The 14,182-nt window shown below is 55.4% G+C and overlaps 6 protein-coding genes across 6 annotated transcripts; all 6 read right to left on the bottom strand.

Moving 5' to 3' along the window:
• Positions 1–976: 976 nt before the first annotated feature.
• HETIRDRAFT_245129 (uncharacterized protein) lies at positions 977–3,561 on the bottom strand (the record flags this gene model as incomplete). Its single annotated transcript, XM_009547179.1, has 11 exons — positions 977–1,042; positions 1,102–1,237; positions 1,293–1,412; positions 1,479–1,631; positions 1,686–1,811; positions 1,891–2,094; positions 2,157–2,394; positions 2,465–2,624; positions 2,683–2,726; positions 2,791–3,213; positions 3,270–3,561. Coding segments are annotated over 11 exons (1,962 nt in total), but the record flags the coding sequence as incomplete, so codon positions are not given.
• A 578-nt stretch (positions 3,562–4,139) lies between these two features.
• On the bottom strand, positions 4,140–5,497 carry HETIRDRAFT_126468 (uncharacterized protein; the record flags this gene model as incomplete). The annotated part of the gene is made up of 3 exons (XM_009547180.1): positions 4,140–4,143; positions 4,198–5,147; positions 5,216–5,497. The coding sequence occupies 3 exons, from the start codon at positions 5,495–5,497 to the stop codon at positions 4,140–4,142; spliced, it is 1,236 nt and encodes a 411-aa protein (XP_009545475.1).
• A 241-nt stretch (positions 5,498–5,738) lies between these two features.
• Positions 5,739–7,781, bottom strand: gh7.1 (glycoside hydrolase family 7 protein). The gene is made up of 6 exons (XM_009546333.1): positions 7,472–7,781; positions 7,097–7,422; positions 6,275–7,042; positions 6,115–6,214; positions 6,010–6,049; positions 5,739–5,951 (listed from the first exon to the last, which is right to left on the bottom strand). Exons 1-3 carry the CDS (start codon positions 7,761–7,763, stop codon positions 6,284–6,286), a joined length of 1,377 nt encoding a protein of 458 aa, XP_009544628.1. The 5' UTR covers positions 7,764–7,781; the 3' UTR covers positions 5,739–5,951; positions 6,010–6,049; positions 6,115–6,214; positions 6,275–6,283.
• Positions 7,782–8,222: 441 nt separating this feature from the next.
• On the bottom strand, positions 8,223–8,519 carry HETIRDRAFT_163611 (uncharacterized protein; the record flags this gene model as incomplete). The annotated part of the gene is made up of 1 exon (XM_009547181.1): positions 8,223–8,519. The coding sequence occupies one exon, from the start codon at positions 8,517–8,519 to the stop codon at positions 8,223–8,225; it is 297 nt and encodes a 98-aa protein (XP_009545476.1).
• Positions 8,520–8,885: 366 nt separating this feature from the next.
• Positions 8,886–10,469, bottom strand: HETIRDRAFT_67076 (phosphatidylinositol transfer protein; the record flags this gene model as incomplete). The annotated part of the gene is made up of 6 exons (XM_009546409.1): positions 8,886–9,484; positions 9,557–9,623; positions 9,736–9,896; positions 9,965–10,082; positions 10,173–10,192; positions 10,284–10,469. 6 exons carry the CDS (start codon positions 10,467–10,469, stop codon positions 9,062–9,064), a joined length of 975 nt encoding a protein of 324 aa, XP_009544704.1. The 3' UTR covers positions 8,886–9,061.
• Positions 10,470–10,784: 315 nt separating this feature from the next.
• HETIRDRAFT_157271 (uncharacterized protein) lies at positions 10,785–14,047 on the bottom strand (the record flags this gene model as incomplete). Its single annotated transcript, XM_009547182.1, has 4 exons — positions 10,785–10,864; positions 10,962–12,762; positions 12,819–13,836; positions 13,866–14,047. 4 exons carry the CDS (start codon positions 14,045–14,047, stop codon positions 10,785–10,787), a joined length of 3,081 nt encoding a protein of 1,026 aa, XP_009545477.1.
• Positions 14,048–14,182: the final 135 nt, after the last annotated feature.

The raw sequence follows: 14,182 nt of genomic DNA on the forward strand, positions 1-14,182 counted from the left end.
AAGCACTACCCGGCATGTGGGGATGGTGTAGAGGGAAAGGATAACAACAGCCTGCCTGGATAAGATAAAGAAGGAGGAGGTTGATGGCAAGGGCAACAAGCTGGCCATGTTGAAGGAGGATAGGGCAGAGGATGGGATGGAGCCAATGCCAAACAACTTGGTGTTGATGAGCATTAGTATAAATTACTTCTAATTTAGTCTCCAATATACATATTTGTGTGTGCTATGAAGCTAAAAATCAAATGAACAATCTGTGATTATAGTTAAGTAAGTGTATGAAGGATAGACAAGAATAATTGTGGAGATAATGTGAGTTCCAATAAAGCATAATTAGCTCTAATTAGACCTTATAATTTCAGGATTAGAGGGGGGGTAAGCTAAAAATCCTTAATAGTTAATTGGCAAAAATCTAGCTAGATTTATGCTTAACTATGGTCAATTTGATGTGGAGCTTTTCCCTGATGAAGGTCTCCTAACAGGGTGGCTTCTAAGCTATCATTACAAAAGCCCATACATTGCGCCCAGTTCTGGTCTTTCATTCGACAGCCCTGGACGTTCGTATGCTATCAAGCATAGGGTGCAACCTGCCTATCGGGTTGTGTTTTCTTTTCTAAAGCATGTACAGGAAATGCGTAATAATAATTTGGTTAACAAAATTCTGCAAGGGTTCTTGCATTGTCCGCAATAATCTATCGCGAGTGCTTCGTCCAAGGCTTGGCAGAAATCAATACAACAGAGCTAATGACAAAAAAAAACACATTCATCCTATAGTCATGCTCTCTTCGCCTGGCGAGAGCCGTAGTCTGCCGTTCCCAAACACGGAGTCCGTCTCACGACTTGAATCGCCCGTCAGCAGCGTAGTAGCGCTGCGCGTCATCCTTGCCTTCCTCTTTCTGTCCGCGTGGGCCTTCATCTGCGCTTCCCACACGGCTTCGCCACCCGGGAGACCGTTCTTTCCAAACATGCCCTCGTCGAGGGTAGCTTCGAGCGCGAGGTTGAGAAGATCGAGGACATGCCCATCGAGGGGGTTGATCGAGAGTGCCTACAATCGTACAAGAGTGATGAGCATGATCCAGAATCGAGCAGACGAGACCAGCGGACCTCGTGGTATTTGACGATCGCATCGTGCACCCGGTCTGAAAGATGGTACACCAGGCCGAGAAACCCAAGTGCCGCTGCCGAACGGCTGTCGATTTCCAACACTCTGATGTACGCGTCCTTTGCTTCTTCCAAAAGCCTGCACATATCATGAGCATGTAGTATGCACACCTCTAGAGAATCGGGATTCTTACCCAAGTTTGCGTAGGCACGTCCCAAGGTTGAGATATGTCGTTGCCCACGACGACTGCGACACTTGTGTCACATGCGCATAATCTAGCGCTTGTCTGAACATCGCAGCAGCGTCTGCGTACCTTGAACGATCACATTAGCCACGATGCTATCAATTTCGAAGCCACGAGGAGTTTTTGTTCACTCACTGTCCACGATTGAAGGCCATGACACCACGTTCGTTGATGAGCAATGGATCGCCGTCACACATCGAATTTGCAGCGTTGAGAGCTTCATCCGCAGGTCCGTAATTCGAAAGCACAATGTGTTCCATGCCAACAAACATGAGTGGCAAATGCGATCTATCAATGACATAGTGAGGTGGGTCAGTGGAGCGATCCACGACAGGTACGTACCCAGTGAACATCCGCGCGCATGTTGAATACGCGGTTACAGCATGGTCATGCTCCCCCTCAAACGCAAACGTGTGCGCAAACGCAATCCACGCAGGCCCAAACCGCGGATCCATTAACGATGTTTTGCTATCCAAGATCCGAGATGATATAGGGCTGCCCGTCAGTGTACAGCACGGCGAGCAGCGAACTTTACACGACTACACACCTGAAATACGTTCGCGCATCTGACCATTTCTTCTGAGTCAAATACCACACACCGACTGCATACCAGCTGATTGGGGACTCGGGCTCCCGCTCTACGAGCTCGTGTGCCAAAACGAACAGCTTCGAATGTAGATGTTTTAGATGATGTAAACACGCGATGTGCAAAGGCATCGTCGGCGCGTGCACTGAGACCAAGCCTAATATTCTGTGTTCCATAGCCGTATTTAGCATGGCGTGGTGTTATGAAGGACGAAATGGAAGCCGTACCGAGAGGTGATGACAAAACAGTCAGCCCATCGAAATTGCGCATATAACGCGTCTGCGAAGCTGAATAGCACGTCTGGATTGTCTGACAGCCCAAACTCCTCTGCGAGCCGACGACGTGTGAGAGCATGTTCATTGGCGTGCTTGTACTTCCGCAAACGGGCGGTGTAGATGAGTCGAATGAACTCTGCGTCTTCCGGCGTTTGTTCTTTGTACGCGAGAGACTGCACAAATTCCCACTCTGTGATGACCGTCGGCAACAAAAGCTGATCAATCAGCAACTAACTTGAGAGCAAAAGAGAGTGGACGACCTTCTTCAAGGGTCATCATTTCACCGCTAATCAGTTGATCAAATGCGTCGTAACATTTGACATCAAGAGCAAGCGCCTCCATAAAGCAAGCTTTTGCTTGATCTCCACGGTTAAGTTTTAGCATCAAAAGACCACGAAGGTGACACATTGACGCCTCAACCTGTAAGGAATGGATGACGATCAACCACTGGATTATCAGCATACCAAGATCGCCGAACCTTTATGCCACCGTCGACATTTGGCACGGCTGGACCGCTTCGACCTTGAACAAGTGAGCAGTCAGTCCAAGAGGTCGAACGCGCAGCGCGCGCGAGTTTATGGCTGACCTGTGTTTCTGAACGGGTTCGCCTCGCCCAACATCTCCGTAGCTTCTGCCCATTTTCCCTGCCTCACCAAACACTGTGCGGCCAGATATCGACAGACAACACTCATGTCGACTAGCCTGGAAATGCCCTCCTGCTGCTCTGCCGCAACATCAATCATAGCTGCCGGACCAACTGGAATACGGGGTTCTTCGCGCCCCTTTCCTTTCAAATCAGGGAAGGGTATGCCGGTGGCATGATGCGGGGCAAACTTGGAAGGGTGAGGTGGGGAACCGAATCCGTTGGTCATAGACTGCGAGCGCGAGCTGGGGGGGCCGCGAAACGGTGGCCTCGATGGGAAAGGACGTGTGAGCAGGCGCTCAGCGCGCGAGTACTGGTGTGTCAGAAAGAAGGTCTGCGCGAGCCAGAAGGCGTCGTTGGGATCATCTGAATAAAATCGAGACTTGAACATGTGCGCCCGATGCATCGCATTGGCGACGTACTGGTCCAAGAGACGATCTTGTCTCCCCAAAAGGCAGCGGTGTCGTACAGATGCTGCATGAGCGCATCGTGTCTCCACAGGCGCATGCGATCAATCGCCGGCCACTCAGGCTCCTCGTCCTTCTCCTTTTCTTTGCCCTTGTCCTCTCCATCGTCGTCGTCTGTGTCCTGGAATATGTTCGTCCTGTCATTCGCAAGAGGGTGGCGTCCCGGGCCTTCCCTTATTCGCCTGTGCGTACGCGGAGACGATCGGAGAGGTGATGCAGGGAGGATAGAGCGGTTGGGATCGAGTGCGAGTGAGTTATGATTGTCGGCGGAGGCACTGGCCTCCAGGAATGAGTTGACGAGGGACTGAGGGCCAAAGGAGAAGGAGTTGTTTATGGAGGTCCGCGGATGGCGCGAGCTGGATGGTGAAGGCAGACGAGGAATCGGGGGTATGGCATAATTGTGTGCTGGGGGTGTAGATGGCATTTCGTGGTACTGCGTGGATGTAGACAGCAAGTTCCTGCGAGCACAAGCTGAGGACCCTGAAGTTCAATTGTGCAAACGTGCAACTCACTCTGTGTTTTTCTCCCCGGGGTAGAAGACACGAAACTGTGGAGGGCTTACCTGCAGAGTCGCTTGGAGTGCTCGACGCGTTCAGCAACGCGTTGAAGTGACTTTCGCGACCGTGACGCCGACGCCGAGTCACAGACGTCATGCTCGCGCTTTCCGTAGAAATCCATTCCCAAAAAATCCCGTATAAAAGTGTGAAAGTACTGCATTTTATCCATAAACTGATAGAATGATGGCATTGGACAAGACACGGTTGACGAGTCTTTCCACAATGACCCCAAGCTCTAGCGGATATTCACCAAGAATATGTATTTGTGTCAACTGCGGAAACAGCGATTGAAGTTTGAACAGGTAGTGCGCTGCATGAACACCTACGTCCCGCGTACAAGGTTTAACATAACATCAACCAATGGCTTTCCCGGTCTGTAACCTTGAGGCATGAAGTCACTTCCCACAAGGCCCCTCCGCGCCCAGGCGTCTACCATCATTGTTGCCCAACCGACCGTCCACGTCATCGTCCACGCCCAGCCCCAGAACCCACCAACCTTTCTCCCCAAGACCTTCGCCCAAATTTCTTCCATGATTAGACCCACACCCATGAGCACAAAAAAGCCGCCGACGGTGAGGAACTCCGTCCCGCGGCCGAGCCCCCACAGCCCCCAATCATGTATCACAGCCGAAACAAAGAAGGAACCAAGGACTGCACCTGGTCTGCCGAACAATGGATACAAGGGCCTCGAGCCAACAGCGATGAAAATATGGCGGAAGAACTGGTGCCATCGGCGCCCCCAGAAATCGGCGAGGGACGTCGATAACCAGGGTCTATTGGAAAGAGAAGGCCAGCGGGACGCATCGTGTCTAAGCAAAAGCCGGGCAGGAATGACGGCCGTCAAATATAAGAGGTCGACCGCTGTATACACTATTATGGCGGAAGATATGGTGAGATAGATTGCTTTAAGATAGCGCATAGCTGGAGGAAGCGAGGTGTCAAATACCGTATCACCCTCTGGTCTATCCAGGGAAGGACAAAAATACTGCAGCGCATAGTGTGTAGCATCGAACACGATAGATTTAAACACTAGCGAGCTGAGGAGCCGGGGGATAGATTGTGATTCGCGCGAATTGCTGGGGAATGGATGCCGAGACCATGACCATGACTGTCCACGTTGGTTAAAGATAAGATCGACAGCATCGAGAAGGACGCCATGTATAGTTGGGGGATATTTGGGATCCTTTCCTACATCCTCTGGAGTTCTATAACGCTTGAGTGTTCCTTTGACGGAAGTCCATTCTATAGCCCGCAGAACGATTACACACATGGCAATCTGATTCAAGTTTGACAATTGAGGATGAGCACCTAACGATTAATAGCTGAAAGACGCAGCTCACTCACAACGTACGCATAATTCCAGCAGACAATTCTCTCGTGACTGGATACTCCAAGAAACCCAGCTATGCCTTTAGCAAGGTCATAGTGCACTGCCACATACCATGCTTGCCATACGGTCACAGGGAGTAAAGCAAACCTGAGCGCCGATGTCTGAGGAAGGAGAACGAGGATGGCGTGCAAATAGTAGCAGGCGAAGACAGGGAGTAGTGCTGCGGGTGTCGCTGGGTGACGGAACCTTGGATCAGGCAGAGAGATAGTATTCGCGATAAAGGTCGGGAGCTCCATGCCAGTGAGCCAACAGTTTTCAGTAGCGGCCTTGATCAAAATTTAAGAGCAAGCATTGGTACGTTGAAGGATCCCCACAAGTTCATCGACTCGGGTTCATCGTCTGTCACTTGGAGTTAAACTCAACGGCATCTTCCGAGGCGGTGTCATACTGACGATCCTCCGAAAAACGAACTCCACATCATCACAGACATCATCCGTGGGCACTTCGATCCAAAGCGACCCCGGAGAGCGCGGACATCATGAACAATCCGATGTTGTATATCGTAGAAACGATTCAAGTGGAACATCCCAATAAATACCGACAAGAGACACTCTTCACTGCGAGACTCTCGTCCTGTAAGCTATCAGCGCTCAGCCCTTCGCGTCAGCAACACAATAAGGAGGCAATTAGTTGGTAACATTTCCATGATTCACACAGTTCACAATCTTGGCAATCAGAATGCATGGTACACTGCAGAGAACCACTGAATGAGTAAGGATTTTCAAGACACTGAAGACAATGCACATACCCATTTTATTTTTGCACGTAGTCACAAATGAGCGATCATGCTAAAGAAGTAGGGAAAAATTAGCGACAATGGTGAAGCTGTGAAAAACATCAAGGAGGGACGTACATATGTACTGATGCGAGCCCATGATGAAATTGCAACAAACAAACATAGCAGAAACAAGCGATACGATCAACTACAGACGAGACATGCGTAAAATCAGGGACTGTAACCGAAGCAGGTCGTCAGCTCAAACGGTCAGAAGGCGAATGCATCCGACGCTCACATCCAGCCTCTAGGCGGTGTATGTCGAGCCGATGGGGCCAATCTTGATGTTAGAGAACACGACCGACGAGTTGGGGTTCTGCGACTCGACGTTGGCGGGCACGCCTGACGTGGTGGCACATGTGCCGCGAGCGACACCGGGGGTGGAGGCGGACGAGGTGGTGGGGTAGTCGCTGTCGAGCCACAACATGTTCGCCTCATGGTCGTCCCAGACACTCATCACCAGCACGACGCCCTTGTCGAAGGCCTGACCCATGACGTTGAGACCGCCGAGGTTCTCGAACGAGTTGGTGTCGCCGAACGCGGTCTTCTGGGCGTTGCAGAAGTCGTCCGTGATGGAGTCGAACTGGCTCATTCCGGCGATGTTGGTCTTCGAGTTCGCGATGACCTTGCCGTTCTGCACGTACAGGCGGCGGATCTCGTGGAGCGTGCCGGTGGTGGTGTTGTCGGAGGTGAGGAACTGGGTGACGACGGTGAACTTGGAGTTGGTGTTGACCGTCTTGCCCGGGCCGAGGAACGTCTGGTTGCCCATGCGGAACGAGTTGAAATCGCAGCCGTCCTTGTCGCAGATGCCGTCGTATCTCTCGTCACCGTCGCCGCACTGAGTACCGGAGCAGCGGGTCTGGCCCTGGACGTTGCAGACGTGAGGGGTGACAGCCGCCGAGTTGATGTTGGCCTCCCAAACGTCCATCTCGTTACAGCACGAGCCGTACTGGCCGGTTCCGGCGTTGCTGTCGGAGGACGAAGGGGTCCAGCCGAGGATGTTGGCCTAAGTAATTTGTGTCAATTGCGATCGTACAAATAGAACATACGCAAAACATACCTCGCCATTGATGAACTTGATGTCCTGGGGGCACTGCGTGTCGCAGTAACCGGTTCCGTACTTGGAACCGGCCTTGTTGTTGGGGAACCTGGAGAGACCACCGTCGGCGTCCATCTCGACGAAGTACAAAGCGCCGTTGAGGCCGCATGGCAGGTTGGACATGTCTACGTCGAAGGCAAACTCCTGGTTCTTGAGTTTGAAGATCTCGTAGTTGGTGTCGTCGGCCGACATCAAGTACACGCGTGAGCCGATGTTGGTGGAGTAGGGGCCGTTCGTCACGAACTTGAGGGTAAGCGCGTTGCCGCTGGTCGAGATACCGTAGGTACCTATTCTACTGTGAGAGGTGGAACATAGGACGGCGGTCGTAGTACATACCTGAGTAGTCGGCGCCGTCCAGCGCACAGTTCTGGGCGCAGGTTACCGGGTCGGGACACAGAGACGCGTCCCAGGTATTGCCGGTGTAGCAGTTCGTGGTGCCGCTCGTGGTGTGGAGCCAGCGCCAGTTCGAGTCAAGAACGACAGACCTAGACTCGGTCGTGCAGCTGCCACCCGCTGAGCATTGCGAGACGGTGAGCTTGGGGTGGTTTTCCGCCGTCTGTGTGCCGACCTGCTGGCCGTAGACAACAGCGAGGAGGGAGAAGGAGAGAAGAGCTGCCGAACGGTACATGGTCGAAGAGTGTCGAGGTTGAGTCGATGCAGATTCTGGACAACCTGCCGCAGGTTATATACCACGCCGGCTCGGAAAATATCTGGCATTCGGCAAATATGCTTCGGAAGATATCTGGTGGTCAGCGACGGCTCTGCCTTGGCTCCTCGACAAAATCACCCATTTGATGAGCACGCTGAGTCTCGAGGTTTGGCATGCCTTCGGATCGTGTGGTACTGAACTGGTGACCGACGAGTATCCGGTTGCAGAATTTTGAGAAGATCGAGTCGCTTCGACTGGTGATGTTGGATGTTACCGATGACGGTCCGGTCGCGAGCCAGAAAGTCTGTACGCACACCAAATACCGAAGAGCTACCGAGGATTAACAAAAGAACATACTTGCATAACTCGAAGAGACATATGATCGGCAAAATTGCTCACGTGAGGGCCTCCCTCGGCGCGTCGACGTACATCGACGCGTCACAATACTCCTCTCATAACCAAATATCCGAATAAAGTTCTGTGCAGCCCTCCGAGAATCGAGTTGATCCTTCCAAGATCCACGAAGGCACTATAATTAGTTAGAATTGTTCCTTCATGCCATTCAAATGCCCCATTATAGTTTTCAGATTTCAACCTACGGAGCCTCTCGTTCCGTAAAAGACGGCGCTGTAAGTGGTAATATCGGAGACACGACGAGAAGGTGGCGGACATGGAAGTCGTATTCCTACTACCAATGGCTTGCACTTCTTTGTCTTCACGAAGCATATCGAACATCGGTTACAAAATTAACGGCAGGGCCTCGATGTGCAAGTCGAATTCGTCTTGAAGTTCGACGGAGCTGTAGAAACTATGATTAGGATAGCGGTACGTACAATGGAAGCAAAGGTGGGGGCCACTTCACCTTGAATCATTATTCCCGCATTTTCTCCGTCAAAACGCTTCGGTGGTGCGGAGCCTGTGTATATGTACGTCAGGGCAACACAGCTCTTGGACACCTGCACGACGTGTTCAGAGCAGCATGACTACTAAGACACCACAATGGAACCCGAAAATCGGTGAAAGGCCATGGGGTGTTGTGTCTGCTCCGTCAAATTTCACCTTCCAGGATCTTAGTCTTAGTCAGTTAAAAAAACTCCTCCGAGAACAGAACGGCGGTGTCGCGGTTATGATGTGACCATGAGCAAGAGGAGGACGCAACCAGCCGGCGGCTGGCGTTTCTTCGCGCCTTCTACATCTATTACCGCGAGCTAAAAAATGTGTATCCAGTAGAGTAAACAACATACCGCGCGAAAACCCGGTATCACAAGTCCACGACCTCAGACAGCAGCACCCACCTCCGCCGGCGCGTCCCTCGCAAACACGTCCACCGCCTCTCCTGTCCCGTCGGTGGCGCCCCTCTTGAAATCCCATTCGCTGATCCCGACCTTCCCGCCGAGCGCCTTCCACCGCTCGTGCTGCGCCTCCCGGGTCTCCGCGCACATCTTCAGCAGCGCGGGCCAGTACTTCCCATGGTCCCACACGAACTCGCGGTCCCCGCCCCATCCGCCGTCCTTCATCAGCTGCGCCGCATCGAACAGCCCGTCCTCGACCGGCCTCGGATTGAACTTCATCTTGGTGCGCGTCAGCGGGTCGATGAACGGGGATATGAGCTTGAAGAAGGCGTTGATCAGGAAGGGGACGTTCAGGATCAGCGCGGCTCCAAGGCGCTCGGGGTAGTGCGATTGGAGGATATTCAAGACCTGTCATCGACAGAAGTGAGAATGGAACGGGAACGTCAGGGACGGCGAGGGGGTGGAAGGAGGGACGCATACCGTTTTAGAGGTCCCCAAAGACGGATTCTTCGCTCGGTCTGCGAAGTTGATCATGAGCACGATCGACCTGGGAGAGGAATACATCGTGATCAATGCATATACACGATCACCAATGCATGGGAGGGCAAGGACAAGGGCAAGGGCAAAGGCAAGGGCTGTGGCAAGAACAAGATGCTCACTCAATGCCAGGCCCCGCAAGGTCGAGCGTGCGCTCCAGCATCCACACAGCGTACTGGATCTGTCGCGGCGACTCGTCCGTGTTCTGCCGACTAGGAACCATATACAACGCGGGCCTCCGCTGCGTGTCGTACCCGAACACGATCTCCTTACCAGTCACGGCCTAAATAAAACAAAAAATCCCTCAGAATGACTGCAAAGCACAGATGTTCGTAGACTTGCGGCACTGACCTCTGGCTCAACGTCTGCAGGAGCGAAATCATAGAGCCCGAACTCGCGCCTCCACCTCAACGTGTCCTCCAACCGCACGATTGCGGGCTCAAGGTGCCACTTCGTAGCCCGCAAGTACCTGCACGCAATTAATCGCCGGCCGGTCGATCGAACCCAAAACGCGTCAGTGCACGGCGCACAGTGCGGCCACAGACGAACGAAACCCCACCTCAATATGCACTCCCGAGACTAACCCTCACCCACGCACGAGCAGTGAGCACACCCAGTACAATACAGTTCGCAGACGCGTTACAGCGAGCGAGCCCGAAGAGGCACTCACCAGCCAGAACTGCTCCTCCTCGCCAAGCTCTCCCTTCTCTGCGCGGGGCAGCGCGTAGTCCGGCCTGTCGAAGTGCGCAAGCATTTTTGCGTACATCTCCTCCTGGCTGGCGGTGAGCTCGCCGGGACGCGTCGCATCGTATGGGAGCGCGGGGCGTGGGAGGGGGACATGATCGACGCTCAACATAGTGGTACGATGTCAATCAGGGAGACGCGCGATGACGGCGCTTGCAAGGCGACCGCCAGGCGGCCATCCAAGAATTACTTTTTTTTAAATCTTGGCGGCGAGCGAGATAGGAATGTAAATATATGTACAAGATTGAGAGTAACAGGGTAACCGTCTATGTATCCGAGCGATTCATGGTACTACACTGGGGCATTCACATCATGAGTTACAGTGAAGCAGACGCAAATGAGAAGCAGACGGACGCGCGATATCCTACTACGAGACGCAGCAGAAGCAAATGGAGCATGTAACAAGCAGCAGACGCCCAAATAACGATTAGAATAGAGAGCAGAAATAGATTAACGACACGAACGGTAGCCAGAGAGGGCCACGAGACGAGAGACTCGACGCTTTAGCTACAGCACGCCAGCATACAACGGCAGATCACAGCACTCGCCAGATTCAACTTTCCCCTTCTTCACTCGGAATTCGCGCCCGCCTCTGGAGACGCACCGGCGGGCACCGGCGCCTGCTCGATGCGCTGCCCATGCACACGCAGCCGGTACAGGCACGTGAACTCACGGCCCCAGTTGCTCTTCACGACGAGCACGACGACCCCAAAGTCGACCCCGAGCGCGCGCACGTCCTCCAGCGCGGCGAACGTCTGCACGTTCGCCTCCGCCTCGATGTCGTACGCGAACTCCGCCACCTTCACGTACGGCGCGTCCCGCGGCAGTGTCGCCGGGTACGCCTCCGCTTCCTCCGACACGATCACCAGCCCGTTCTCCTCCGCCTCCCGCCGCGCAGCCTCCTTGCGCCGCTGCCGATCCTCCCGCCACACCCGGATCTTCTCGAGGTTCTCCGCGCCCTCGACGAGGCCCCAGAGCTCCATCTCCCGCGGCGCAGAGCGCATGTCCCATGCGACGTCCTTTGCGACATGGTCGATCGTCACTTCCTCGATCCGCGCCGGATGCGCAAGCTGCACCCCCAGCTGCCCCTGCGAGCCCATGAACGGCCAGCAGTGCCCATTCCGGGTCTCATGGTGCAGTGCTGTGATCGGGGGCCGCCCGGTGCTGTACCCGCTGCCAGTGACCATCCCCAGCAGCGAGCTCCGCAGGCCGTGCGGCCGCACCTCAAGCGTCGGCGACGTGAGCGATGGGATGACCCCTGCCCCGCCCGAGTTGAGCGCAAAGTCGGGCTTCGCGATCGTGTCACGTGAGTAGCGCGCGACGGCCGATTCGACGAGGTGGCCGATGAGGGCCGTCACGTCCTGCCCGTCCGCCGACTTGATCGTCACCGCGTTGGCCAGCTTGTTCCACCACGCCGCGCCACTGCCAGCCGCGACCCCGCCGACCTTCGCCGTCGTCTTCCCGAGCTCGAGCGCCTCCCGCACGCCACCCTCGACGCTCCCCACCCGCTCCTCGAGGGCGAGCAGCTTCGCCCGCGCCTCCTCGTCGTTGGCAGCCCGCCCCGACTGGCTGTTCTGCGACTCCTTCAGCTGATGCCTCAGCTGCTGCATCTCGACGTGGACGGCCTTGATGTCCCGGCTCGCCGTCTCTCGATGCTTCACTTCCATCTCGGAGACGCGCGAGCGGTCCGTCTTGACTTCCGACTCCAGTCTGCGGATCTGCGACGAGAGCTGCGATCGAGCTTCGAAATCGCCATGCTGCGTCTGGGCCGCGCGCACAGAAATATCGTGCAGCTGCTTCTCCAGCTCCATGAGTCGGCCAGACAGAGCAGAAATATCGACGGGCGGGGTGTCGGGAGCCTTATAGGGCTGAGACGAGGACAGGGAAGGCAGGGATGGAATAAAGTTGGAAAAGTCGACGCCGCGGAGCGATATCCATGTCGCGTATAGCACAAAGGCCACGAGTGCGTATTTCAACCACGGGCCCAGGTGTCCTCTAGAAAGCCATCGCGCCGGCTGGTTGAACAGGATATTGAAGGTGATCCCCAAAGCTCGTCCAGCGAGACCCGTGACCATTGCCAGAGCTCGGAGGAAGAACGCAACGATGGATCCAACGGATCGGAAGCCAAAGTGGACGAGTCTGCCCAGGGCACCGCCAATGGACATGGCAGCGCGGGAGGGAGCGGGCTCGTACTCGTATTCGTACTCGTCCGAGCTCTTCTGATAGTCATGGCGCTCTTCTACTTCCTCTATCGAGTCGAGACCCTGTTCCGCTGACTCTAAGGAGGCATCGTTGACGGGCTGATCGTAGTGTGACGGTGGGGCAGGAGGCACGGATCCGCGAACGATCGAAGCGCGCGATGGAGGCGGTAGCGACACGCGGGAGACAGATGCTCGTTCTTGTAACTATGAAAATGGTGAATACGAGGCCAGGTGATAAAAGAACGCGAGCCGATGCGCACCTGTTCATCGCCCTCGCTTTCTTCTCCTTCGTCTCCCTCTCCTTCTCCCTCTCCCTCCTCGGCCCCAGCGCCATTGCCTTTTCCAGACTTTCTCCGCTTCCGCCTCTTATCATACTGGGTGACTGGCAGCGTGGTGAGCGGGCCTCCAGCGGTATCTTTCTTTTTCGACTTCTTCTTCCGTCCCTTCTTTCCATCCTCCGACAGGTACTCGTCCGACTCGTCCACATCGGACTGGGGAGGGCGATACGCCTTGTTGTCGATGGACATGCGGTTCCGGCGATGGGTAGCGTTCGGCTTGCGCGATGCACCGTTTTGGTTCTGACTCTGCTGTGCCTGGAACTCGCGTTCCTCGGCGGAATAATCGTACGACGGGTCGATGGCGCCGTTCGAATGGCCATTCGCGTGTCCGTTTGCGGCGGGGGGTTCTGGGCCCTCGGGCTCCTGCGAGGGCTGGCGCAGATAGAACGCGGTCCGTTTTGCAAAGTCGACGACGGCGTCAAAGGCGGTCTTGCCGGCGGCGTCCCCGTTCGCCTGCTGGGCGTTTTCCTCCTCCGAGTCCGGGACGTACTGCGAGGAGTGATTGCGGACGACGCCGCGGCGCGCAGCGCCGGTTGAGCGGGCGGGGGGCGCGAATCGATTGGGAGGGGGCGCCAGTCTGCGCGTTGCGGTCGTCTGAGTCTCCTTTTCGTACTCGACGGAGGTGCTGCGGGGGACGTAGGTGCGTGAGCTGGAGGCCCACGAGTCGTTGGGGTTCATTTCTTGGGAGGTGGAGGTCGCGGCGGCCTGGTTGAAGGCGCTCGCGATCTGTACAGAGGTGTCCTTGACGGCCCACCTGGTGGGGTTGGGGGGGTCGGGAATGGTTCGAGGTGCGGAATCGGTAGCCCTGAGGGCCTGTTCGCGCTGTTTAAGGCGAGCGAAGCGGACGAGCGCGGGGTCGTCCTGGCCGTCCTCTGCGTTTTCCTCGCGTGGATCACGGGCGGGGTGATTTGGCGGAGAACGTGTGGTGAGCGTGGGTGCGCTGGGTTGAATGGGGGGTGAGATGAAGACACGCGCCGAGGACGAAAAGGGGGTGTGACGCACCCGTAAGCGTAAGAGGCGGGGATGCGGTCCGCTCGCGGGGGCTCGTTGGGTGCGCGCGCGTGGGCGGCAGGGTTCGGGGCCTTGTTGTTGAGGAAAGTGTGGTGATCGAGACGTCTGCCTTGACCGAGCGGTGTACTCGAGAAGGACATGAAAATGGGCTGGCAACGAGGACGACGACGACGGAGAGTGCACGCGGGAGTCGGGTGGGGGTTCGAGATGTGAGCAACGGTGTGGCAGGCGCGTGCTCTCCAACGTCCTCATATCTCCTCTGTTTGGCCCATGTT

This window comes from Heterobasidion irregulare (assembly GCF_000320585.1).
Source record: "Heterobasidion irregulare TC 32-1 unplaced genomic scaffold scaffold_04, whole genome shotgun sequence".
In the NCBI taxonomy this organism is placed as follows: Eukaryota; Fungi; Basidiomycota; class Agaricomycetes; order Russulales; family Bondarzewiaceae; genus Heterobasidion; species Heterobasidion irregulare.

Coding starts and splice junctions, on each gene's coding strand:
- gh7.1 (XM_009546333.1), bottom strand. CDS start 7,763: ATGTACCGTTCGGCAGCTCTTCTCTCCTTCTCCCTCCTCGCTGTTGTC. Junction 7,423..7,471: donor GGACGGCGCCGACTACTCAG/GTATGTACTACG, acceptor ACAGTAGAATAG/GTACCTACGGTATCTCGACC. Junction 7,043..7,096: donor TCAAGTTCATCAATGGCGAG/GTATGTTTTGCG, acceptor CAAATTACTTAG/GCCAACATCCTCGGCTGGAC.